Source organism: Macaca thibetana, chromosome 3 (assembly GCF_024542745.1).
Source record: "Macaca thibetana thibetana isolate TM-01 chromosome 3, ASM2454274v1, whole genome shotgun sequence".
Lineage (NCBI taxonomy): Eukaryota > Metazoa > Chordata > Mammalia > Primates > Cercopithecidae > Macaca > Macaca thibetana.
In genome coordinates, this window is record NC_065580.1 from 155618532 (window position 1) to 155642675 (window position 24144).

General features: G+C 47.8%; 1 protein-coding gene across 3 annotated transcripts in view; it reads right to left on the reverse strand.

Moving 5' to 3' along the window:
- Nucleotides 1-6049: 6049 nt before the first annotated feature.
- Nucleotides 6050-24144, reverse strand: part of MX2 (MX dynamin like GTPase 2) — a 44141-nt gene continuing 26046 nt past the window's right edge. For all 3 annotated transcript variants that reach the window (XM_050784557.1, XM_050784559.1, XM_050784558.1), the window contains exons 7-14: nucleotides 20616-20814; nucleotides 18758-18836; nucleotides 16145-16267; nucleotides 15852-15993; nucleotides 12790-12948; nucleotides 11582-11658; nucleotides 8007-8261; nucleotides 6050-7000 (exon numbers count right to left, since the gene is read on the reverse strand). In XM_050784557.1, the coding sequence (XP_050640514.1) occupies nucleotides 6758-7000; nucleotides 8007-8261; nucleotides 11582-11658; nucleotides 12790-12948; nucleotides 15852-15993; nucleotides 16145-16267; nucleotides 18758-18836; nucleotides 20616-20814 (1277 nt within the window). In that variant the 3' untranslated portion in view covers nucleotides 6050-6757. The remainder of the gene's footprint in view (nucleotides 7001-8006; nucleotides 8262-11581; nucleotides 11659-12789; nucleotides 12949-15851; nucleotides 15994-16144; nucleotides 16268-18757; nucleotides 18837-20615; nucleotides 20815-24144) is intronic.

A 24144-nucleotide genomic window follows, 5' to 3' on the forward strand; every position in this document is an offset into this window, starting at 1 on the left:
CTCCCTTTGGGAGCTCCCATTCCCGGCTAACTGGCTGTTGAGTGGGAGATGGCATTTCCCTTTGGGAGCAGTTGGCACCCCACTTCCATTCTTCTTTGCTCAGCTCAGAGTCCCTTACAAGCCCCGCTAAAGACTTCCATGATGAGGAAGGGTCACCCCCAACCAACCCCAAGGCCCAGAACCTACCCCAGCTTTAGGTCCTGGGGTCAGGGGCAACCTGGATGGAATCAAATTCAATACTGCTGCACCTACAAGAGGGGGAGGAGCCCCCCAGCCCGCTCCCTGTGCTGAAGTCTATTTTGCTTTGCAGGATCCACTCCTAGGGCTGGGCAACCCCATCCAAGCGGTTCTTCATCCAAGGGGTTCATCCAAGGGAAACACAAGTTCTCCCAGGAATCAGCAATGACCTCACCTCAACACACACACACACACACACACACACACACTCATCCTCTCTGGCCTGTTACTGCCTAGTCAAGAACCCAGGCAACAGCACATCCTGGGGGGCTGTGAGCAGGCTGGGCTGATGCTTTCTGAAGCAGAAACAGTGCCTTGGGAATGCAGGGTAGGTGTGAGCAGAGCTGGCACTCATGTGAACAAACACTTAGTGATGCTGCTGCTACTTCCAACAGCGGGAAGCTTCCCTAAGGGCCCTTGTTCACAAACAAAATCAGAAAGAGCTGAAGGCAATTGAAAATCAGATAGAGGCACAGCCTCAGCCAGGGCAGGGCGTGGAAGGGCAGTGAGGCACCCTGCCCAGGAAACAGCACACATAGCTCACTCCCAGTTGGTGCAATGCCTCCTTAAGTTTTAACGCCCTAGGCACTTCCCTTGTCCACCCCAGTCCCTCCCTGGCCTTAGATTGTGGTGCTTCATTGCCTCTAATATGCATATGATATGGCAGGGCCCTGGGGAGCACAGGTGATTGTTTTGGGGTGTAATTCAGCAGTCATACAATAATAGCTCATGTCTACTGAGCAGGTAGTATGTGTTAGGTGTCAGAGAGAGACAGGACTAGCTGGATTTCCTAGGCCAACTAAGAATCCCTAAGCCTAGCTGGGAAAGTGACCATGTCCACCTTTAAACACGGGGCTTGCAACTTAGCCCACACCCGACCAATCAGGTAGTAAAGAGAGCTCACTAAAATGCGAATTAGGCAAAAACAGGAGGTAAAGAAAGAGCCAATCATCTATTGCCTGAGAGCACAGGGGCAGGGACAGTGATCGGGATATATACCCAGGCATTTGAGCCGGCAATAGTAACCCCATTTGGGTCCCCTCCCATTTTAAGGGAGCTCGGTTTTCACTCTATTAAATCTTGCAACTGCAGTCTTTTAGTCGTGTTCGTTACGACTGGAGCTGAGCTTTCACTTGCTGTCCACCACTGCTGTCTGCCGTCCACAACTGCTGTTTGCCACCACTGCAGACCTGCCGCTGACTTCCACCCCTCTGGATCCAGCAGGGTGTCCCCTGTGCTCCTGATCCAGAGAGGCGCCCATTGCTGCTCCCAGTTAGGCTAAAGGCTCGCCATTGTTCCTGCATGGCTAAGTGCCCAGGCTGGTCCTTAGCCAGAACACTTACCACATGCCCCAAGATTCCATTCCTTAGAATCTGTGAGGCCAAGAATCCCAGGTCAGAGAACAAGAGGCTTGCCGCCATCTTGGAAGCGGCCCGCCATTATCTTGGGAGCTCTAAAAACAAGGACCACCCGGTAATATCAGCTAGAGGGACTCGTGTGCAATCACTCACCTTAACAGCCACCCTCCCAGAGGAGTAGGATTATCATACCATGTTCTCCATGAGAAGACTGAGGCCTAAGGAGCTGGGTTCCATACTGGTAGAGCTATGGTTCCAATCCAGGTGATTATTCTCCAAACCTGTGCTCTTCAGCACCTCCTCGCTATGCTGAAATCAAGAGGCAGCTTCTGTACTTAGGAAGCTCACAACCTCCCACCTAAATTGCAGGGGGTGTACGCTCTACTAAACAAACAGCAGTTACTCTTTTTTTTTTTTTTTTTTTTTTCCTACCAGATAAGTTTCACACTCTTAAACTTTGAGAATGGCCCTCTGTTCTTCCAGGCAACTTCTGATCCAGTCTCAGTCCTCCCTTGCCATCCCTGAACTCAGCACCCAGGTCACACTCAGAGGCTTTGTTGATGCCCGTCCCTCTGCCAGTCTGCCCTCTGTCCACAGGCTCAAAGGGAAATTTATCTCCCCTGCCTGAAGTAAAGGAGTAAGAGAATGGCTACTCCCCAAAGCAACCCTGAAGGCTGCTAGTTGACCATTTTTATGATTATTCTTGATTATATGCTAAGCGAGGGGTGGATTATTCATGCCTCCCCTTTTTAGACCATATAGGGTAACTTCCTGACGTTGTCATGGCATTTGTAAACTGTCATGACGCTGGTGGGAGTGTAAAAATGAGGACCACCACCAGTCACTCTTGTGGCCATCTTGGTTGTGGTGAGTTTTTGACCAGCTTCTTTATTGCAACCTGTTTTATGAGCAAGGTCTTTAGGACCTTTATGACCTTGTGCTGACCTCCTGTCTCATCCTGTGACTTAGAATGCCTTACCCGTCTGGGAATGCAGCCCAGTAGGTATCAGCCTCGTTTTACTAGCTCCTATTTAAGATGGAGTTGCTCTGGATGCGCCTCTGACAACAGAGATCTGTTTGGGAAAAAGAATGGCAGGGTTGATGGCTCAATTCCCAGGCTTGATGTTTCCCTTGGCATAAGGAGTTTGGGGGTCCTGAGATGTTATTTTCTTTGGCACACCTGTCCTCCTCCAGGCCCAGGTGGACTTACATGCCTGACACCACAGGCTCCTGGGCAGGCAGGGCCCAGTGGAGCCTGGCCTTGTGGCACTGGCCTGGCCTCTGCTACGAGGCTGAGGACCGGGTCAACCGGCAGCCCCAGGCCCAAGCTGGGTGCCACTGCACTTGGGATCCGGGCACAGCGTGGTTCGGTGCTCCTGGAATGAATGAATGGGGAATCGGAACGCCGGCCCTGGTCCTGCAAAAGCGGGCCTCAGGGTTCTCCACTGGGCTGGCTTCTCCCTGCGCTCTCTGCCCCCATCGCGAATTTCCTAGACAATTCAGTTTCGGTTTCATTTCTGCTCCCTGGTTTCCAGAAACGAAAAGTCAAATTGCATGACTTCAGGCTTCAGAATCCAGGGTGCGGGGAAGAAGGGGGCGGTGCCACGAGGAGGGGGTGGTGGTGCTCACAAACACCACTGGCACCTCCCCCAGCTTGGATCCTGTTCTGCTGGGCTGGGAAGGGGGGCGGTCGCGGAACGGTGGAGCATCCCATAACCGGCCAACCTGCCCATCCTCCTGGCTGCATTGCCTGCAAATCTGTCCGCCTGCCAGCGCCTCCGCCCCCGCCTCCGCCCCCCCGCCCCCCGCCCGCTTTGTCCTGCCTGGGCGCGAGTACAGGGACTGGTTTTCTTTGCCTCGTTTCGTTTCCTCTTCTGTGCGTGTGGTATAGACCCATGCTTCTCAAAGGGTGGTTCCTGGAACAGCAGCATTGGCTTCACCTGGGAAATTATTAGAAATGAAGGGTCCGGGGCCATCCCAAGACCCCTGCATTAGCACTCGTATTTTAAGGGCCTTCCTCAGGTGATCCCTTGGCAACTGGGCATGAGAGCGATGGCGTCTGGCGTGGTTGCTCTTGGCCCTCAAGGTCAAGGCGGGACTTTTCCTTCATGTCTGCCTGGGGCCCACCAGAGAGCCCTGCCGGGAGGAATAGAGGCTGAAATCCTTTTATACTGGTGAGCTTTAGAGAGTCGAGCTGGGGGCTGCAGGACCTGGGTTCAGGCACTGTGTACAGGTGGCCCAGCTACTGAAGGAAAGCAAAATATTTTACCCCAAAATCTTTGTTTTAATTTTTTTTTTTTTTTTTTTTTTTGAGATGGAGTCTCATTCTGTCATCTAGGCTGGAGTGCGGTGGGGGTGATCTCAGCTCACTGCAACCTTTACGTCCTGGGTTCAAACGATTCTCCTGCCTCAGCCTCCTGAGTAGCTGGGACTATAGGCGCCCACCACCATGCCCAGCTAATTTTTTTTTTGTATTTTTAGTAGAGAAGGGGTTTCATGGTGTTAGCCAGGATGGTCTCGATCTCCTGACCTCGTGATCCGCCTGCCTCAGCCTCCCAAAGTGCTGGGATTACAGGCGTGAGCCACTGCACCCGGCCACTTCTACTACTTTTATATTTCACTCAGCTCTCTACATTTATTTCACCTCTAGGTACTGTTAAATCCTTCCCCCATGATCTGGGATTTTTGGGTTCCCCAGTGAGGATGTGTGTTTGGAGGTGCTTTCCCCTCTTCCATCTCGGGCGCTCACAGTTTTTCGGCTGTCTCACAGTGTTTGCAGTGACAAGCCACTTCTTTCAAAGGGTCTGTGAATTATTTTGCTTTTCCTGCTGTGTTCCTGAGGTAGTTCTTGGAGAAAAAGCTCACAATGTGTCTCCACATGCTGTTCTGTCCATCCAAGTGGGAAATGTACATGAGTCCTGCCTCTTAACCACCTTTTTCCCTCTGAAAAAAAAAAAAAAAAAGCCAGCTTCTTCCTTTTAGGTTGACATTCTTAATTTTGGAAATCAGTGCTAATGAAACCCAAGTGTTCCTTATGGAAATGTAGTTTGAAGAGTGAGGCTCCCTTGGACCTCCCAGCCTTGTCTAGCTTCTGTGTGACTGTGATGCATGGGTGAGACAAGCAGAGGAACAACACAGACTTCCCACAGAATCTAGAGAAAGAATACCTCTGCTGTTTTAAGCCACTAAGTTTTGGGTGATTGTTACACAGCAATAGATAACTGGAACATATCCCCGAATTCCACATTTGGAAGATTGCAAGTAATCGATCAGTGTCAGTCTCTCCACGATCATTTGGTTTGCTTCAGGCCAGATCTGCTGCCTTTTGAATTAGAGATACCGTTTTCCAAGTTTTTGGTCATTGCTCGAGTTTTGTGTTCAGAATGCACATGTCTATTTTCTTACTTGCTGTAATGGACCAAATTATGCGTCCCCCGCCCGCTCCCCACCCCCTACCACCCGCCACACAAATTCATGTGTTGAGGTCTTAACTCTCAATGTGACTGCATTTGGAAGTAGGGTCTTTAAAGAGGTGATCAAGCTTAAATGAAGCCCTGAGGGTGGGGACCTGATTTAAGAGGACTGGTGTCCTTGTAAGATAAAAGAAAGATGCCAAGCATAGACCTGGTGAGAAGGTGGGCAGTCTGTAAGCCAAGGAGAGAAACCTCAGGAGAAACCAAACCTAGCAACACTTTGATCTCAGACTTCCAGCCTCTGGAGGTGGGAGAAAATAAATTTCTGTAGCTTAAGCCACCCAGCATGTGATATTTGTTATGGCAGCTATAGCAGACTAATACACTAGCATTTGAACACAAATCAAAGAGACCTGTGCAAGAGACCTCTTGGGGACGCTGGTCAAGCTGTGATTTTTGACTTGAACTTTCTTTTCCAATATCTGTTACAGCAAATGAAGAAAGAAATTCATGTAATCTTTCTTGTCTGTGCCCCTGAACAAAGCTGAATGTTTTTGAGGCCCTCTTTTCATCTCAAACTTGGGTTTTAAAACAAATCAGTAATGATATTTATTCTATTGTCTTTTTATTAAGGAATCTATATGTTCATAGTTTGGAACATACAGGAAAACATGAAGAAGAAAATAAAATTACCTGTAATGATGATCACTGGTGTGAAGTTCTCTGTGTGTGTGTGTGTGTGTGTGTGTGTTCAGAGACAGTCTCGCTCTCACTCTGTCACCCAGGTTGTAGTGAAGGGTGCAGTCATGGCTCACTGCAGCCTCAAAGTCCTGGGCTCAAGGGATCCTCCTGCTTCAGCCACCTGAGTAGCTGGGACTACAGGTGTGCACCACCATGTCTGGCTACTTACAAACCAATTTTTTTTAGAGACAGGGTCTCACTATGTTGCCCAGTCTGGTCTTGAACTCCTGGGCTCAAGCAATCCTCTTGCTTCAGTCTCCAGAGTCACTGGGATTAGAGGTATGAGTCACTGAACCTGCCTACATTTTTAAAAAGTCTCTTTGCTTTATTAAATTCCTCTTCAAGACTTAACAGAGCAATGGTAGCTCATCATAATCAGGGAAACAAGAAGAAAAGAGAATCACTCAGGCTTCTTTCTGGGGGGCAGTGGAGAATCCGGGAAACACAATGACAGTGAACCATGGGAAGCAGGGGGCATGGCCAGTGGATCTGAAAGGGACCAGCTAACGGTCACTAAATGTCCAAGGCCTGGGCTTCAGCGATAGCCTCAGGTATCTCTGTCACTCCACGGCACTCATTCGTTCAGTGAGATGTCATTTATTAAGCAGTTACAATGTTGCAGGTGCTGTGCAAAAGACTGGACATACAAAAGAAGAATTTGACCCGGACCTTCCCACCCTGGGGTCTATAATCTTGTAGGGGGAAGGGAACACAAATGCAAATTAGTAAACAATGAGAGCAGTAGCTTAGGACACTGCAACTGTGTGCTACAGGGCTCAAGGACTAGAGACCCACCCCTTCATGAAGGTCAGGGAAGAGCTGGGTGGTGGAGAGAGCTGAGCCTGTGTGGAGCCCTGATGTATGCTCTGATGCTGAGGGAGCACAGTAGAGATGGACACAGATAGTAACAGAAGAGTGTGGCCCCCAAAGCAGAAGCAGCATCCTGCACCATCTCCCCTCAGAATGAATGAGTATGTACAAGAAAACAACCACAGGCATCGCCGCCCTTCAATGGATCTCTTTGCTGGAGAATTGACAGAGCGCGTGCCGCGCCTGAGTGAGCCGATAAATTCTCTCCTTAAGCATTCTTCTCTTGGTGGCGGTCTCACTCTGCTCTTGAAGCAGCCAGGAATAGCGATTTTTTTCCTGTAGTATCTGCATCATGGCTTTCTGCAAGGAGTCACCATTCTCTCGGAGCATAAAATACTGAATTATAAATGGGATCTGGTTGGCGAGACGTGTGCTGGTTTCCTGGAAGAGGGAGAAAGAAGGGTTTGCTGGAGTGGTCTCAGCCCAAGGCCTGTGGTTGCAGGCAGAAGGCACGGAGTTCTCGGATGGGCATATGGTTGCCTTGTGAAGCCCTGGTGGGCCCGCCCACCTCCACTCCAGTGCTCAGCATCAAGTCCCATGAAGGTTCTATCTGCACTGACTCCTCTTTACTACCAGGCATACCCTCTAGCACTAAGAATCCCCCTGCTAGGCTAGCAAGCCCATACCACCTCTGGGCATCCCCATAGCTCCTCCCTGCTGGAGAGAACCCCCGGCCCAGGACTCCCCTGGCTCCCTTCTGGGTGTGCATCAGGGCCATTTCGAATCCTCCCTCATTCCATCTTCACAGATGCAGCCAGTGTGTCCGGCAGCCAGGTGCCCGGCAGCCAGGTGCCCATGGCTGGGAGACCACTCTATTCTGATTGAGAAAGGGCTTCGGGAGGTGGGTGTCTTTGCAGTTTAAAAGCTATTTTTCCTTCCTGGGCACAGTGATACTTGCATACTGGATAGAAAGTCAGAGGCCAAAAAGTTCATTAGGTCACAAAATCTAGGGAAAGGAAATTTCATTCCTATCTTGTGGGGCTGGCGAGTGTGGCACGTTAGTGCCTTCTGGACACCAAAGAAAGCTGATTCATAGCCATTATCATTGACGTTTGTTGTATTTTGCTGTATTCTGATCATAGTAATTTTGTAATTCATGGACTGCATATGAAATATAAAGAATTTTGGGGTCGGAATTAATTTTGAGTACATGCTCTGCTCACTTTAAAAACTGATTGTGGGGAAATTAATTAAAAATGCCTTCGCAGGGCTCGTGTAAAATTATAAATGAGAAAATATATAAGTAGTTTATCATAGTACAAAAGGGCTTAATACATTGTAGTGGTCCCTCCCTCCTTCCCTCAGCAAAGCCTCTCTAGGTTAGCATAGTCCCTGCTCAACTCTACAAATGCCAGAGAGCGCAGATCCTGCCCCCCGGGGAACTCACGGAGAAGTAGGCGTTCAGGTGGACGCCTATTTCATTAAAGGAGGAAACTGAAGACTCATTAATGGGAAAATGAGAGTTCAACTTCATATTCTGTGAAGGCTTCCCCAGAGGGTTAAAAATCTCTTCTCGGACTTTCTTCACAACAACACTGTAAATCTGATCTTGACAAAAAACAATCTGCTCCATTCTGAACTGAAGTTGGATCATGTTTTCTGCCTTTTCTGTGTGTCTCACTTTTATGTCTTCAATCTTGCTCTGGTTAGATAAGAAAGACAAGCACATTACTTCTTTTTCTTCTTTCCTGTTGGCTTAAACAGATTTGGAAGTACTATGATGCTGAACTCAGAATTAAAACGAATCTGAGGTCAAGGATGTCCTGAGACTTGAAATGGTGATTTTTAGAAAGTCCCACTTCCCCCTTTCTGTCCTTATGAACCTGGTTTCTTCACTCCCCGCTTGCAACATACCTTCTGTCCTGCCCTTTCTTCCTCTCTGGCCATCCCCAGTCCCTCCCACACCACCAGCTTTCTGCTCCTTCATCAGGAACAGGCTTAGTCCATGCTGTTGGGACGGTGTCAGTCATTCCTGGAGTTCTACTTCTGCTGGAATGGTTCCAGTACTGACACTGGGATAACAGTGTGATATACCTGTTTCCCAGGAATCCCAGGGCTCCTACGTCACCCATGCAGTCAAGGAAGAAAGGTTGACTGGGCACGGTGGCTCATGCCTGTAATCCCAGCACTTTGGGAGGCTGAGGAGGGTGGATCACTTGAGATCAGGTGTTCAAGACCAGCCTGGCCAACATCGTGAAACCTCATCTCTACTAAAAATACAAAATTAGCTGGGTGTAGTGGCGAACACCTGTAATCCCAGCTACTTGGGAGACTGAGGCAGGAGAATCACTTGAATCTGGGAGGCAGAGGTTGCAGTGAGCTATCACACCATTGCACTCCAGCCTGGACAACAAGAGTGAAACTCTATCTCAAAAAGGCTGGGTGTGGTGGCTCACACCTGTAATCCCAGCACTGGGAGACTGAGGCAGGTGGATCACCTGAGGTCAGGAGTTTGAGACCAACTTGGCCAACATGACAAAACCCCATCTCTACTAAAAATACAAAAATTAGCTGAGTGTGGTGGCAGGCGCTTGTAATCCCAGCTACTTGGGGAGCTGAGGCAGGAGAATCGCTTGAACCCAGGAGGCAGACGTTGCAGTGAGCCGAGATGGCACCACTGCACTCCAGCCTGAGTGACAGAGTGAGACTTCATCTCAAAAGAAAAAAAAAAAAAAGGAAAGAGGTGATATAGCAGAGAACAGGGATCACAGAGTCACTGCCTCGGACTGAACATTTGTGTCCCCCACCCCCCAATTTACATGTTCAAAACAAAGCAGAAAGGTAATGGTATTGGGAGGTGGGAGGCAATTAATCATGAGGGTAGAGCCTCATGAATGTGACTGAGGCCCTTATAAAGGAACCCCAGAGAGCGCTCTTTCCACCGTGTGAGGATACACAAGAAGGTGGTGGCCGTCCGCAACCTGAAAGAGAGCCCTCACTGCCACCTGACCATGCCCACACACTGATCTCAGGCTCCCAGGTTAATAAGACACATCCAGTTTATGGGACTTTGTGATAGAAGCTTGAACTAAGACTGTTATGTCCTGGCTTTGAGTTTCTTTTTCTTTTTTTTGTTTTTGAGATGGTGTCTCGCCCTGTTGCCCAGGCTACAGTGCAGTGGCACAATCTCGACTCACTGCAACCTCCGCCTCCCAGGTTCAAGTGATTTTCGGCTAATTTTTGTATTTTTAGTAGACACAAGGGTTTCACTGGGTTGGCCAGGCTGGTCTCGAACTCCTGACCTCAAGTGATCTGCCCGCCTCGGCCTCCCAAAGTGCTAGGATTACAGGTGTGAGCCACCACGCCCGGCCTAGGCTTTTGAGTTTCAAACAGACTTTTTAAAACTGAAAGCAGAAGCAGTGGCTTGAGAGTAAGAGGGTGAGTTTCAGAGGTGAAGTTTCACCGGTGCTGGTTCTTTCTCTCTCTCTTTCTTTTCTATTTTTTTAAGTATATGTGACAACTGTGAAAGAAAAATAGAATCTTGGGACCACAAACTTACTATACCAAAGGGAAAGTTAACTGTCTTTCTTTTGTTCCCAAACAGAAGCTGTGATTTCACACGCACACTTTATCCAATGTAAAATGTAGATTTACTGAGCGCGAGATGAATGCATGATTGACTTGCCCTCCACGCCTTTCTTTTCACATATAACATGTAGATTCATTGAGTGCTGGTCAGAGTCTTACAAGAGTGTGACCTCTGCCTCACTGCCTACCCTCCTTCTTTCTTCCCCGCTTGCTCTTTCCTTTTCAAATACTGAAGTTCCTCTAAACCCTCGTTAGGAAAAGCACAGGTCACAGATCGCACTGGGACTTGTGTTTCTTTTTCCCAGGTACATCCTCGACCGGGGCAAAATAAACCTCGGATCAAGGCAGATCTGCCTCAGTCACTTTTCGGTCTATACAACGATGGACGGTAGACCCTCTGGGAGTAGAAGCGGCCTGTGCTGCACTCCTCAAGATTTGTGACACAGGAGGCAACGCGCCCCCCAGGCTCTGATGTGGCTCTGGGGAGTGTGCAGGCCATGGCCTTGGAGAGCCCCGTAGTCCCTGGTATGGAGCCGGGAGCTGTTGCAAGGCTGTGTCTATCCAAGGGCAGCACAAAAGAGGTGAAGAGCCTTGGTGGATGCCAGAGTTCCCATGGCCCAGAGCAGTCAGGCCTGCAGCAGAGTGCTTCATGTGTCCCGGCAGGGGTTGGCAGGAGCTCAGGGACCAAGGGGACCAAGGTCTGGGAAGGACAATGGACATCTTGGTGACTGGGGACCAGGCAGGTCACCCACCCCATGGGCAGGCACCTGGGACGCAGACACAGCCCCTGAGAAAGTGGGCGAGAGTCAGAACTGAGATTTAATTTTTACCAACAGGCCAAAAGGGTGAAAGAAGAAATTAATTTACATGACGGAAAAATGACAGAAATTGTCCTTCTTGCTTGCCTGCACTAAGGAATGAGATTTCAATCCACAAGCCCAGGCCTGGGCAGAAGAGGAATTTTATTTAGAGCCCATGTGGCACATGCCCTCTCTTGCCTTTGCTGAAGGTAACTCAGGGAAGAGTTGCTAAGTAGAAACCCACAGAGCAACATCTTTGAGTCAAACATACAAACTTGGGAGTAGGACCAGTGAACAACGCTGTGCTTTATGCTTGAAAAAGATTCAGCCTACCAGCTCGTCCTAGGTGGAGCCCCATGTCCTGCGCGAGGTCATGCAAAACAGGTGGCAGGGCACAGGCCTCCTTTCATTTCCCCTGGGGAGTGAAGCCTCCTCCTGAGCAGAAGCCAAGCAGGCAGGTGCTCCTGGAGTCGCCAGCCCCGCCAGCCCCACCAGCCCCACCAGCATGCCATTGCATCCCTGGCCTCATGGTTCCAAACGACAGGGTTCCAAACGACAGGGAACAGATCCAGCTTCTCTCAAGGTTAAACAGCCAGTGGTCCAGGTGACTAGCAAGTGAACTCTGGGCGCTTACCTGAACAGTATGGTTAAGGTTGAAGAATTCACCAAAATGTTTTTTGGCCATGTTAACAAAAGCTTGCCGGATAATTTCTGACCAAAAAAAAAAAAAGAAAAAAGAAAACATCAGTAAAACACAAGCAGAAATAAAATGGTTAAAGACACAGGGAGGATGACTGATGATACCCTGACCCATTCCAGGAGACTGAGTTTCCTAGGCCTGCAGACCAAGATAGGAGAGGGTGAGATGTCATTCCAGGGACATGCAGTCCAGCCCTCGTGCAGCCTGGGCAGGTCCCGTCCGTTTCCCGTGCCTGTGTGCACGTTAACCTCTGACTATTCCTCACATCATCAGGGGTCCGCAACCCCGGGCTGGACCAATTCCAGTCCACATCCGGCAGATGTGCAGTGAGCTAGTGAGCATTGCTGCCTGAGCCCCACCTCCTTTCACATCTGCAGTGGCACCAGATTCTGCACAAACCCTATTGAGAAGTGCGCATGCGAGGGATCTAGGTTGCGTGTTCCTTATGAGAAACTCATGCCTGATGATCTGTCACTGTCTCCCATCACTCCCCTGGTGGGACCGTCTAGTTGCAGGAAGACAAGCTAAGGGCTCCCACCATGATGAGGATTCTACATTATGATGAGCTGTGTAATTATTTCATTATATATTACAATGTAATAATCATAGAAATAAAGTGCACAATAAATGCAATGCAGTTGAATCATCCCAGAGCCATCCCTCTCGCCCCTCACCGGCCTGTGGAAAAATTGTCTTCCATGAAAGCAGTCTCTGGTGCCGTAAAGACTGGGGACCGCTGCCTTACACAGCTGTGTTGGGGGCTGCGTATGATACAGAGGAAGCACTTGTGCACCCTCTGCCTGTCCCCTAAAGACAAGAGAAACCATCTTCCCCACGTCCTCCGTATGTTTGAAGGACAGCGATGGAAAGTGCCTACCGCACTCAGCATGCTTCCCCATCTCCTAGAAACCTCAGTACAAGTTCTCAGGCAGAAGGGCAGAATCTGCAGCTCTGACCGGCTCCCAGGCCTTGCCAGTGCTGCTGGCTCACAGACCACACCAAGTAGCAATCTAGCACACCAGTGAGCTGGTCTGCAGGCAGGCTGTGTTTGGTAACTCCATTCCAATCTCTTCCTCCAAGGCATTGGGGTCTATGGAAGGTACGAGAGTGATGGTTTGGGAGTCCTGCATGAAAGTCCTCACCCACGGCTTTCTGGAGCATGCTAAGGGCGGGCTCCACCAGGTGCTGGATGTACTGATGCACGATGGTCTCAAATGTCTTGTAGTTGACAAATCCCAGAAGTTCCTTGCCTCGATACTGCTTTTCATATTTTTCAACTTCTTCATGGATAATATTTTTAACTGCAACATCAAACAGACCTCCACGGTGAATTCTAATAATTCTGCAGACGTTGTAAAGCTAGCAACAGTTTTTTAAAGTCTTGCTCCCCACTGCACGCAGAGGCAGTGTTGCAAAGTGAAGTTTTGTTCACAATGAGAAAAATATTCATGGTCTAATAACAGGAGTTTAAGAAATACTGACTTTTGGGAAACAAAAATCTTATTCTATGAAACTGTGTTTCAATTGAAAGTCATCACCCCAAGAGAGAAGTTACTATTTCTAACTGGTAGGAACAACAAAACAAAACAAAACCAAAACAAAACAAAAAAAACCTGATTAGAGGCCAGGTGTGGTGGCTCATGCCTGTAATATCATCACTTTGGGAGGTCGAGGTGGGAGGATCATTTGAGGCCAGGAGTTCGAGACCAGCCTGGGCAACATAACAAGATCCTGTCTCTACAAAAATAAAAACAGATTAGCCAGGCATGGTGGTGTGTGCCTCTAGTCCCAGCTATCTCTGAGTGATCGCACCACTGCACTCCAGCCTGGGTGACAGCAAGAGCCTGTCTCTGAAAAATAAAAACAAAACTAAACACGAAAATCTGATCAGTTAAATGAATATGGAAAATTAATCTTGTACCCCTCACCTCCTAAGCATACAGCTACAGATTACAGTTGGAGGGATCTTACCACGGAGGTAAATAGTGCTGTTTTCTCCAAGTGCCAGAACAAAAACACAACAGCATACACACAATGAGATGGTTTGGCTCTGTGTCCCCACCCAAATCTCATCTCAAATTGTGTTTGGCTCTGTGTCCCCACCAAAATCTCATCCCAAATTGTGTTTGGCTCTGTGTCCCCACCCAAATCTCATCCCAAATTGTGTTTGGCTCTGTGTCCCCACCCAAATCTCATCCCAAATTGTGTTTGGCTCTGTGTCCCCACCCAAATCTCATCTCAAATTATAATCCCCATGTGTCAAGAGAGCAAGTGAAGACACTTTGGGGAGCAGTGACCCCAGGTCCTGCCCTGGTGGATGAGGATGCTGCAACCCCTGGGCAGGGGGAGCTCCCTGGGACTTGGAGGTGGTTTGTGGGTTAGCATGCCAAGGCAAGACAGGTCACGCCAGGAAATCGATAAGGTCTCCTGGTGGGAGGTGATTGGATCATGGGGGTGGTTTTTCTCATGCTGCCCTCATGGTCATGAGTTCTCACGGGATCTGATAGTTTAAAAGTGTTCGGGGGCTGAGAGTGGTGGCTCATGCCTGTAATCCCAGCCCTTTGGGAGGCAGAGGAGGGCAGATCACTTGAGGTCAGGAGTTCCAGACCAGCCTGGTCAACGTGGTGAAACCCCATCTCTACTAAAAGTATAAAAATCAGCTGGGCATGGTGGCACGCAACTGTAATCACAGCTACTTGGAAAGCTGAGGCAGGAGAATTACTTGAACCTGGGAGGCTGAGGTTGCAGTAAGCCGAGATCACACCACTACACTGCAGCCTGGGCAACAAGAGTGAAACTCCGTCTCAAAATAAATAAATAAATGAAGTGTTTGGCAGCTCTCCCCTTGCTCTCTCTCCTGCCACCTTGTAAAGAAGGTGCTTGCTTCTCCTTTGTTTTCTGCTATAATTGTAAGTTTTCTGAGGCCTCCCCAGCCATGTGGAACTGTGAGTCCATTAAACCTCCTTTCTTTATAAATTATCCAGTCTCAGGTAGTTTTTTATAGCAGTGTGAAAATGAACACACACACACACACACACACACACACACACACACACGCCCTACTGGCACCTGGGCTGGAGCACATGGGAATCGAAACTTTGCCAGGTGAAGCCAGCAGGCTCTTGTCAAACCAGGGATCTCCCTGGTCTTGAATTAGGGGCAAAGAGAAGGAGGATTGGGATGAGTGGAATTGTTTGGGTGACCTGAGCACATTTTAGCACTTAAAATACTGCTACTTCATCTAGTCTTTACTTATTGTTGAAACTAGATCATCATACCCTAGACCTTCCAGAGGGGGAGATGGTAAATGATTTCATGTGGACTCCCCCCTCCCGTGGTCCCCTGGCACCCATGCTGAGCTCTGTCTTAATACCACCAAAATAAATAAGTATCCCAGGTCACTTTTTCTACCAGGCTGAGGTTTAGCTGCTACTAACGAAGGCTTTGTGTCTGGTGTGTCCACAACAGGCACTACAGCCAGCCAGCAGCTGTGCACTCAACTCAGTGGCTGGAGAGCCTTCATGTGGGGCTGGCCCCCAGAGTCATCTGGACCTCTGCTTTGGGCACAGGCTTCCCTCCAGGCACTCAGAATAGCGGCCCTGAGGTAACCTGGGCTGCTCTGCGAATTCCTCAGGTGGGCATGGAATGCCATTTAGCCTCAAAACCAAGAAGCAAGGCCAGGCACAGAGGCTGACATCTATAATCCCAGCACTTTGGGAGGCTGAGGCAGGTGGATTGCTCGAGCCCACGAGTTCAAGAGCAGCCTGAGCAATGGTGGTGAAAACCTGTCTCTACAAAAAAGTACAAAAATTAGCTGGGTATGGTGGTTCACACCTGTGGTCCCAACTACTCAGGAGGCTGAGGTGGGAGGATCACTTGAACCCGGGAGGTTGAGGCTGCAGTGAGCCATGATTGCGCCACTACACTGCAGCCTAGGCAACAGAGGGAGACCCTGTCTCAACAAAACAAAACAAAACCAAGACGCAAGAGGACGTCAGAGGCAGTGGAATTGCCCTGTGTTGAGTTGCTGAGGTCAATGCCCCATATTTCTGGGTCTTGGTCCTTGAGGGACAGTTGCTGATTACCAAGCGTTTCAGAGTCTTGGATGGGCGTGTTCTGCTCTGGGCACACTTATGTGCTGGACATAGCCTCCAGTCTAGGTAAATACCCCCCTGTTTTGCGGGCAGCCCTGCCCAGAACTTACCTTTTTGGGTATTAGTTGCAAGTATGCCTATCCAGTTTTTAAAATCCTCTCTGATTTTGTTGTATAAACGGGTCTCGTTCTCCCTTACAACTTCTTCTCCTTCTATTAACTTTTCGATGTCCTGATTAAACATCTTGATTTTCTGAAAATGATATAAAGTCAATAGTCTGTGTTGAAATCATATGAAAGAACTGGGACCGGCGTTGTAAGGAGATGTCCACCCACATGCCTCATCTCATGGGTGAGGAGGGGGAAGGACACAGTGTCACGTGGAGGCCCGCGGAAGTCCTCACCTCAATCAGAAAGAACATCTTGTCGGCATCCTGGCTGGGGATGTCAGCACCGCAACGCCGCAGCTCCTCGGTCGCCTTCTGGTGGCTCTCCCTTATTTGTTCTTCTAACAACGGGAGCGATTTCTAAAGAAAACAATTGCAAACAATCAAACTATGGCTTAAGACATTGGCCAACATATTTCTTTGGTATATGGGTAGGAACCCTTTAAAGCATGCAGGAAGATCTGGAATTTTTGTTATTTTGTGAATCTCAGTGAGATGGAAACCAGCCAAGGAGCCCAAAGAGAGTTTTGCATGCAACAGGCATGTCCCACAGCTTGGACGGCTTGGCTCGGAATTTTGCATTCTGCTGTGCAATTGGAGTGGTGAGGAATCGGGTGGTGGACAGTTTTTACTTTTGTTTTGTGGTGGTTGTTTGATTTGGCTTGGTGCCTTGTAATTCCAGAATAAGAACACTTGAATATAATGTGCAATGTCTTAGTAAAATGGGATTTTTGGTGACAATGTGAGTGTTATAAACTGAAAAACACTGTGTCTTGGGGTTGGTGACACACTCCACACCTCATTTAATCCCCACACTGTCGTCTGCTGCTGCCAGTTTTTTGTCAGAGAAGAAACTAAAGCTCAGAGAATCCAATTACTTGCTATCTTCACAGACCTAGTGAGCAGCAGTGGCCAATCGCAACCTGCCTACCAACTCCCCAACCCTGCTCATAAACACTGTAGGTGAAGACACCGTGGGGAGCAGTGACCCCAGGTCCTGCCCTGGTGGACGAGGATGCTACAGCCCCTGGGCAGGGGGAGCTCCCTGGGACTTGGAGGTGGTTTGTGGGTTAGCATGCCAAGGCAAGACAGGTTATGCCAGGAAATTGATAAGGTCTCCTAGGCTCTTTTTTGGGAGACAGTTTGTATCTGTAGGCAAAGTGTATTACCTTCTGATATTTCAAATTGTCATTGTTACAATTCAGTCGATTTAACATTTAAAAATTAATTTAAAATATTATACATTTTAAATTAAAATATTTGTGTTGAAAAAAGTTATAAAAATACAACATTTTTATTTTTGCAAAAACCAGATGTTTTTCTCAATTAGACAGGGATATAGCTTTCAGAAACCTCTTCTGCAAACTTAGTGAATTCCACTGGAATCAGTGATTCTCAAAGTTTGTTCCCAGGAAGACCTGGGAACGTAGAAATGCAAATCCACAGGTCTTACATCTAAGTCAGAAACTCTGGGTCTGGGACCCAGGAATCTAAATTTTTTTTTTTTTGAGACGGAGCCTCACTTTGTCGCCCAGGCTGGAGTGCAGTGGCGTGATCTCAGATCACTGCAACCTCCACCTTCTGGGCTCAAGCCATTCTCCTGGCTCAGCCTCCCAAGTAGCTGGGACTATAGGTGCACAACACCACGCTGGCTAATTTTTGTATTTTTAGTAGAGACCGGGTTTCACCATGTTGGCCAGGCTGGCCTCGAACTCCTGACCTCAGGTGACCCACCCGCCTCAGCCTCCCAAAGTGCTGGGATTACATATGTAAGCCACCATGCCCAGTGTGCCCAGCAGAATCTAAATTGTAACAAACTTTCCAGGTAATTCTTGTATATCTTAAAGTTGGAGAACCACTGGCTCCTTCCAACCAAATTTTCTTTGAGTATGTGCTTCCTGGCTCAAGTAAGTCATTGCTTTTGTTTAATACACAATTTAGCATGGGCCAAGTCCTAGGATCTGGAATAATCTTTGCTCAAAGGGTAAACCTAAATCTTCCCATGTTGCTTGGCCTCATTTGTGAAGGTTTAGGCAAGCATTAAAAATATTCAATTTCTCAATAACCACAAAACCGAAGTTTTTCTATAATTGATGATGTCATGAGTCCCTTGTCTGTAGTTGTCTGCTTTTGAGAATCCATAAAAATGGATTTGTTTCTTACAAACCAATTATTTCTTAGAAGTTTGAGGCTAGAAGAATTTTTTTTTTTTTTTTAAGACAGAATTTCGCTCTTGTTGCCCAGGCTGGAGTGCAATGGCACGATCTCGGCTCACTGCAACCTCCACCTTCCGGGTTCGAGTGATTCTCCTGCCTCAGCCACCTGAGTAGCTGGGATTACAGGCATGTGCCGCCATGCCCAGCTAATTTTGTATTTTTAGTAGAGATGGAGTTTCTCTATGTTGGTCAGGCTGGTCTTGAACTCCTGACCTCAGGTGATCCACCGGCCTCAGCCTCCCAAAGTGCTGGGATTACAGGCATGAGCCACCATGTCTGGCAATAAAAATTTTTTTTTACCAGGAAGTATTAACAACATATTGAAAAAAGACAACTTGCTCGCTCAGTGGTCAGTCCTTTTTATATTGCTAAACTGGTATTACAATTTGTTTCCTTCTCTTCCCCCTCCCCACCTCTGCTGACCAATTCAACCCTTTGTTTTAACACTATGTACTTGTTGCTTCCCAGTTTGGAAGTTCTTGCTGTGAGCCTATGACGGTGAGTGAGACAGTTTTCAGAGGGTACTTGTTTGCTTGTTTGGACAGAACAGTGGGGCATCTTAGCCAATTCCAGAGCAAGAGAGTGACTTGGGCATGCTGTATTGATCACTTGTCACCCAACCCACGTGGCTCACTTGGATGTGCGTGATGAGTTCAGCGGTAAGTCTTTCTGCCAGTCGGGGAACCGTGGCTGACCCCTCCTCCAGCAGAACTCTGAAACGAGACAGACACTCATGCATTCAGGAAGGACTTGTGTACCATCTTGCTAGTACCGGGCTTTGTATGTGGTAGGTGAGCCCAGCTCCCTGGGGCAACACTTGCCATCAGAAAAGCCAGGTGGTGCATGAGCAAGACACTTGCCACCAGCCTGTACCCAAGCAAGTGTGGGCCAGGAAGCCTCCTTCCCTTCTCCCTTTCTATCATCCCCACAAACTCATGAGGTAGGTCGTCTTAGCTACAGGAAAACAAACCAGCCTCATGGAGATTAACTGAGTTGCCCGGATTAGTATTTTATTTCTCATCACCAAAGTACGGTGCTTACTAAGTGCCGGGCACCAATCTAAGGGCTTTATAAATATTAACACATTTAGTCATTTAACAACCCACTTTAGAGCAAGAAAGGCTGAGACACAGAAAGGTTAGGCAGCTTGCTGCATTTGCTTGCTGCAGCCACACAGCAGGCAGCGTGGCTGCAGCGTGTTTGCCAATAGCAGGAATTTAGGATGAAGCACACAGGATTATTCCCTAGCACTGCCAGTGCCTCTCACTGCAAGGGCCGGCTCTCAATGCAAGGATTTCAGATTTCCCAAAGACCTTGAGAAGCGGTTCACAAAGGGAGGTCCCTGAACTGGCAACATTAGCCTCAACCAGGAGGAACCTGTTAGAAGCAAAAGTCTTGGGCCCCTCCCCAGACCTCAGGGCAGGGCAGAGCTAGCGCTGTTTTAAGGAACTCTCCAGAGAGTCTGCTGCTCACTCAGCATGGAGAACCGTGGGCCTGATTATTTTGAAATCTCCCAGCTCGAGGAGGAGAGTTTACTTCTCCTCATGTCCTCTAGTGCTATTGAAAACAGCATGTTTAATCCACTCAGAGCAGGAGCAGAGAGGAAGAAAGAAGGAACCGGGTGGTATTTACTGAGTGCTGGCTGCTGGCGCTCAAGACCTTTGTGTATGTCGTGTTATTTAATCCTAACCACATCTTGGAGAAGATGGAAAAGACAAAATTCAGAGAAGGTGGCCCATATTGTAAGATCACATAGTTAGCAAGCAGCAGACCTGCTCCGCCCAAATTCACTGTTTTCCCATTAGTTCTCCTTCAAGCAGGAATGACCTGTGTGCTGCTGGATCATTCAGGAATAACAAGTTCCAGAATGAAGGAGAAAAGAGCTCCATTCAATGGGGAAAATCCCAGTGTCCTACAAACTACAGAGTCTCTATAGGATGATTTCTATTTAATAAAACCAGTTATTATTAAATTTCTATGTAATAAAAACAAGTGATGTGCTGGCGAATGACTGTGGGCACTGGAGGCTCTAACAACGTGGAGAGTTCCATAGAGCAGGTTTTCCTGTGTGCCACTTACAGTGGTAAACACGGGTTCTGGAAGTTAGGAGCTCTGTGTTCAGTCCTGCTCCCATTCACTGTTTGACCTCATTATTCTTATCTATGAACATGGGGGAAACTTCACCTGCCTTATGTATCTCTTAATAAAAGGACTCAAATCAGAAAGCAAGTGAAAACATTTTGGAAAACCAAAGTGTTCTATGCTTTACTTCATGACACATTCCAGTTTTTAATCAGCACCATCATTAGAATCTAAAAAAACCAATGATGTGTCTAAATAAGCCAAGAAATTTAACACCAAAATAAGGTGAGGCTAGGTTATACTACCTTGTGTAATTTGTGCATATACTTTGGTCATCATCCGGGCCAACTCTGGCAGATGGGCTGGCTTTTCATGGAGTCTAATTCCAGGACTTTCCTGAAGAGTCTCACCTGAAACATGGATGTGTTTGAAAGAATGTAATCTCTTTCTTGGTTGCCTCTGCCAAACTCAGTCTGTTGATGATCTCCTGCTGGCCCCGGCACTTCACGATCATGTAGCCCTTCTTGAGGGGGTATGTGAGGTTCCGTACCACATTAATGATGCTTTTCTCAGTGCCCCTGTCCATTAGATCTGGTTTGGTCAGGATCCCTGTGAGATGGTTAAAGAAGGGAAATGGAAAGGTCATTGATCCCCTCAAATAGATTTGACTCCTACTGGGCTATGGACTCCTTTTTTGGCCAGCAAGGTCTTCTGTAGTCTTGATCCTCCAGTGCCTCACTCCCTCCTCATTCCCTCATCACCCCTCTTCTTTGCATTTCTTTTGGTTCAGTATCTCACCCTCTCACTCAGTTCATTCGTCCTGGATAGTTGACTTAACAAATAGTTCTTGGATGCCTACTGGGTGCCCAGCACTAAGGCAGCATGCATGGTTAGCATGAACTGGCTCCACGCACCATGTTTCCAAGAACGCCTCATTCCCTAATGAGGGGAGTCCCTTTCTAGTGTCTCCTGAACCGACTCACTCAGCTCCCTCTTGTGGGTACCTTCTCTGATCTCCTCCTCCCCACTTTCCTCTCCCCCTCCTCTGTCCCCACTCCTTCCTGCTTGCACTGGATAGAAAACTTTGAATTCCAAGTGCTTTTTTTTTTGTTTATGTTGCTTGAGTGTCAAATAGCCACTGCATTTCTTGTTTGTGTGTGTTGAAAAGCCCTTCCTTTCTTCCTTCCTTCCTTCCTTCCTTCCTGTCTTTCTTTATTTCCTTCTTTCTTTCTTTCTGACAGAGTCTTGCTCTGTCACCCAGGCTGGAGTGCAGTGGCTTGCTTCAACCTCCACCTCCCCAGTTCAAGCGATTCCCCTGCCTCAGCCTCCTGAGTAGCTGGGACCACAGGCGTATGCCACCACGCCCAGCTAATTTTTGTATTTTTAGTAGAGATGAGGTTTCACCATGTTGGCCAGGCTGGTCTCAAACTCCTGACCTCATGATCCACCCACTTCAGCCTCCCAAAATGTTGGGATTACAGGCATGAGCCACCGTGCCCAGCCTTATTTCCTGCTATTTTGTCCTTCGTTTTAATTTGTGGATAAGTCTGGCTATCTGGTCTACTATTCCTGAACCTCTCTCTCCAGATAAATTAATCTAGTAATATACAAGAAATAAAGAAGAGTGGATATTGATCAGGGCCACACAGAGAGTTAACATAAAGTGATGTGCTGGCAAATGACTGTGGGCAGAGATATGTGGTGTAGTCTCCGGTTGGGTGGACAGGGAGGGCCTCTCTCAGAAGGCAACATTTGGACTGAGATCTGAATGAAGGAAGGAGTCAGCCTAGTGGGGATGGAGAAGGAGCACTCCAGACCCTGGGTGAGAGGGAGCAGGGATGGCAGAGCCATATTGAAGCGTCATGAGCAAGGCAGAGCGTCATGACAGAGGCAGGCAGGACCAGGTCACATGGGGCTCTGCTTTCTAAATAAAGGAGTCTGGGGTTTATATGCATGTGAAACAGCAGCAGGAGAGAATGTAAACAGGGAAGGGCATGACTTGATTGACATGTTTGAAAGCCAGTGGAGAGGGCACTGCCATGGGCAAGGTGAGTGCTAGAACAGCAGGAGAATGTTTGAGCAGTACAGGCAGGAGACCATGGTGGCTTGGTCTAGGCAGTGACAGTGGAGATGGAGAGGAGTGGATGGATTTGGCACCCATTTTGGAGGCAGAGTCACCAGGACTTCAGATACATTGGACTTGGAGGCAAGGGGAGGGAGGACTCAAATGGGACTCTTTGATTTGGCTTTAGAACTGGGTGGGTGGATGGGTTCTGTGAATGAGGTGGGGAAGCCTTGGGGAGGAGGAGAATCAGGATGGAGTATGAAACCAAGAGTTCTGTTTTGGTCATGTTTAACTGGAGACATCGACCAGACAGCCAAATGGAGTTGTCCAGTTAAGCAAGGTCAAGGTTACAGATACAGATTTGGGAGTCACTGGCATGTAGATGGAATTACAAACCACAGCCAGATAAGATCACTGAATGTGACGATGTGTTGATAGAAGGAGAGCCCAGAACCAAGTTTTCCATATTTAGAGGCCTGAGAATTGAAGAGACATGAAAACAAGGAGTCTGAGAATGTGACTTCCAGCTGGCCAGTGATGGAAGCGACCTGAGAGAGAGAATGGTGAAGGAAGGAGGGAGGTTCAGGAAGGAGGGAGTGGGCAACTGGGGTGACTGCTGCTGAGAAAGGAAAGGCGAGGACAGAGATGTGACCATGTGCTCCTCAGTGCAGAGGGTGTGGGTGACCTCGACAGGAGCAGTCTCTGTCTCAAGAGGGGACAGGAGCTCAGCTGAAGCCGAGGGAGTAGACAGCATCCATTTAGCAATGGATGGGTGGGGAACCAGCTTAGTGAGGGCCTGAAAATATTGACCCACTGTTGTTTTTGAAACTTGATATTCTCTAAGCCACATCAAATTTGCTCTATTCTCATCCTTTGGGAGTATTGTGTAGATAGTCATTCAATTTTCTTTCTTTTCTTTTCTTTTCTTTTTTTTTTTTTTTTTTTTTTTTTTTTTTTTTTTTTTTTTGAGACAGAGTCTCACTCTTTCACCAGGCTGGAGTGCAGTGGCATGATCTTGGCTCACTGCAACCTCCATCTCTCAGGTTCAAGTGATTCTCGTGCCTCAGCCTCCCGAGTAGCTGGGATTACAGGCATGTGCCACCACGACCGGCTAATTTTTTGTATTTTTAGTAGAGACGGGGTTTCACTGTGTTGGCCAGGGTGGTCTCGAACTCCTGACCTCAGTTGATCCGACCGCCTTGGCCCCCCAAAGTGCTGGGATTACAGACATGAGCCACCGCTCCCGGCCTCAATTTCCTTTCTAAAAGAAATGTAAAATACACGTAACTCAAGTCTGCAAGGGAATAATTCAACTAATAAAAATAGGATGTTCCCCCCACTCTGTCTTTAGCTACCTTGTTTTTTTAAAAAAATAAGTTCTTTAAAAAATGGTAATAAAATCTACATAAAGTGAATTTTCCTATTTTAGCCAGTTTATAGTTAGGTATAATTAAGTACATTTACATTGTTGTGTAACCATCACCACCGTCCATCTCCAGAACTTTTCCATCTTCCCAAACTGAAGCTCTTCACCCATTAAACAACAATTTCCCACTTCCCCTCCCTCCGGTCTTGGGCAACCACCATGCTACTTTGTCTGTATGAGTCCAACTATTCTAGGGACCTCAAATAAGGTAGAATCATCCAGTGTTTGTTCTTTTCTGGGTGGAATTTCACTTAGCATAATGTCCTTGAAGTTCACTCATGTTGTTGTGTGTTTCAGAATTTCCCTCCTTTTTAAGGCTAAATAATACTGTTTTACATGTATGCCACGCTTTATTGATCCATCCATCCATCTGTAAACACTTGGGTTGCTCCCACCTTTGGGCTATTGTGAATAATGCTGCTATGAACATGAGTCTCTTTCTCTTTTA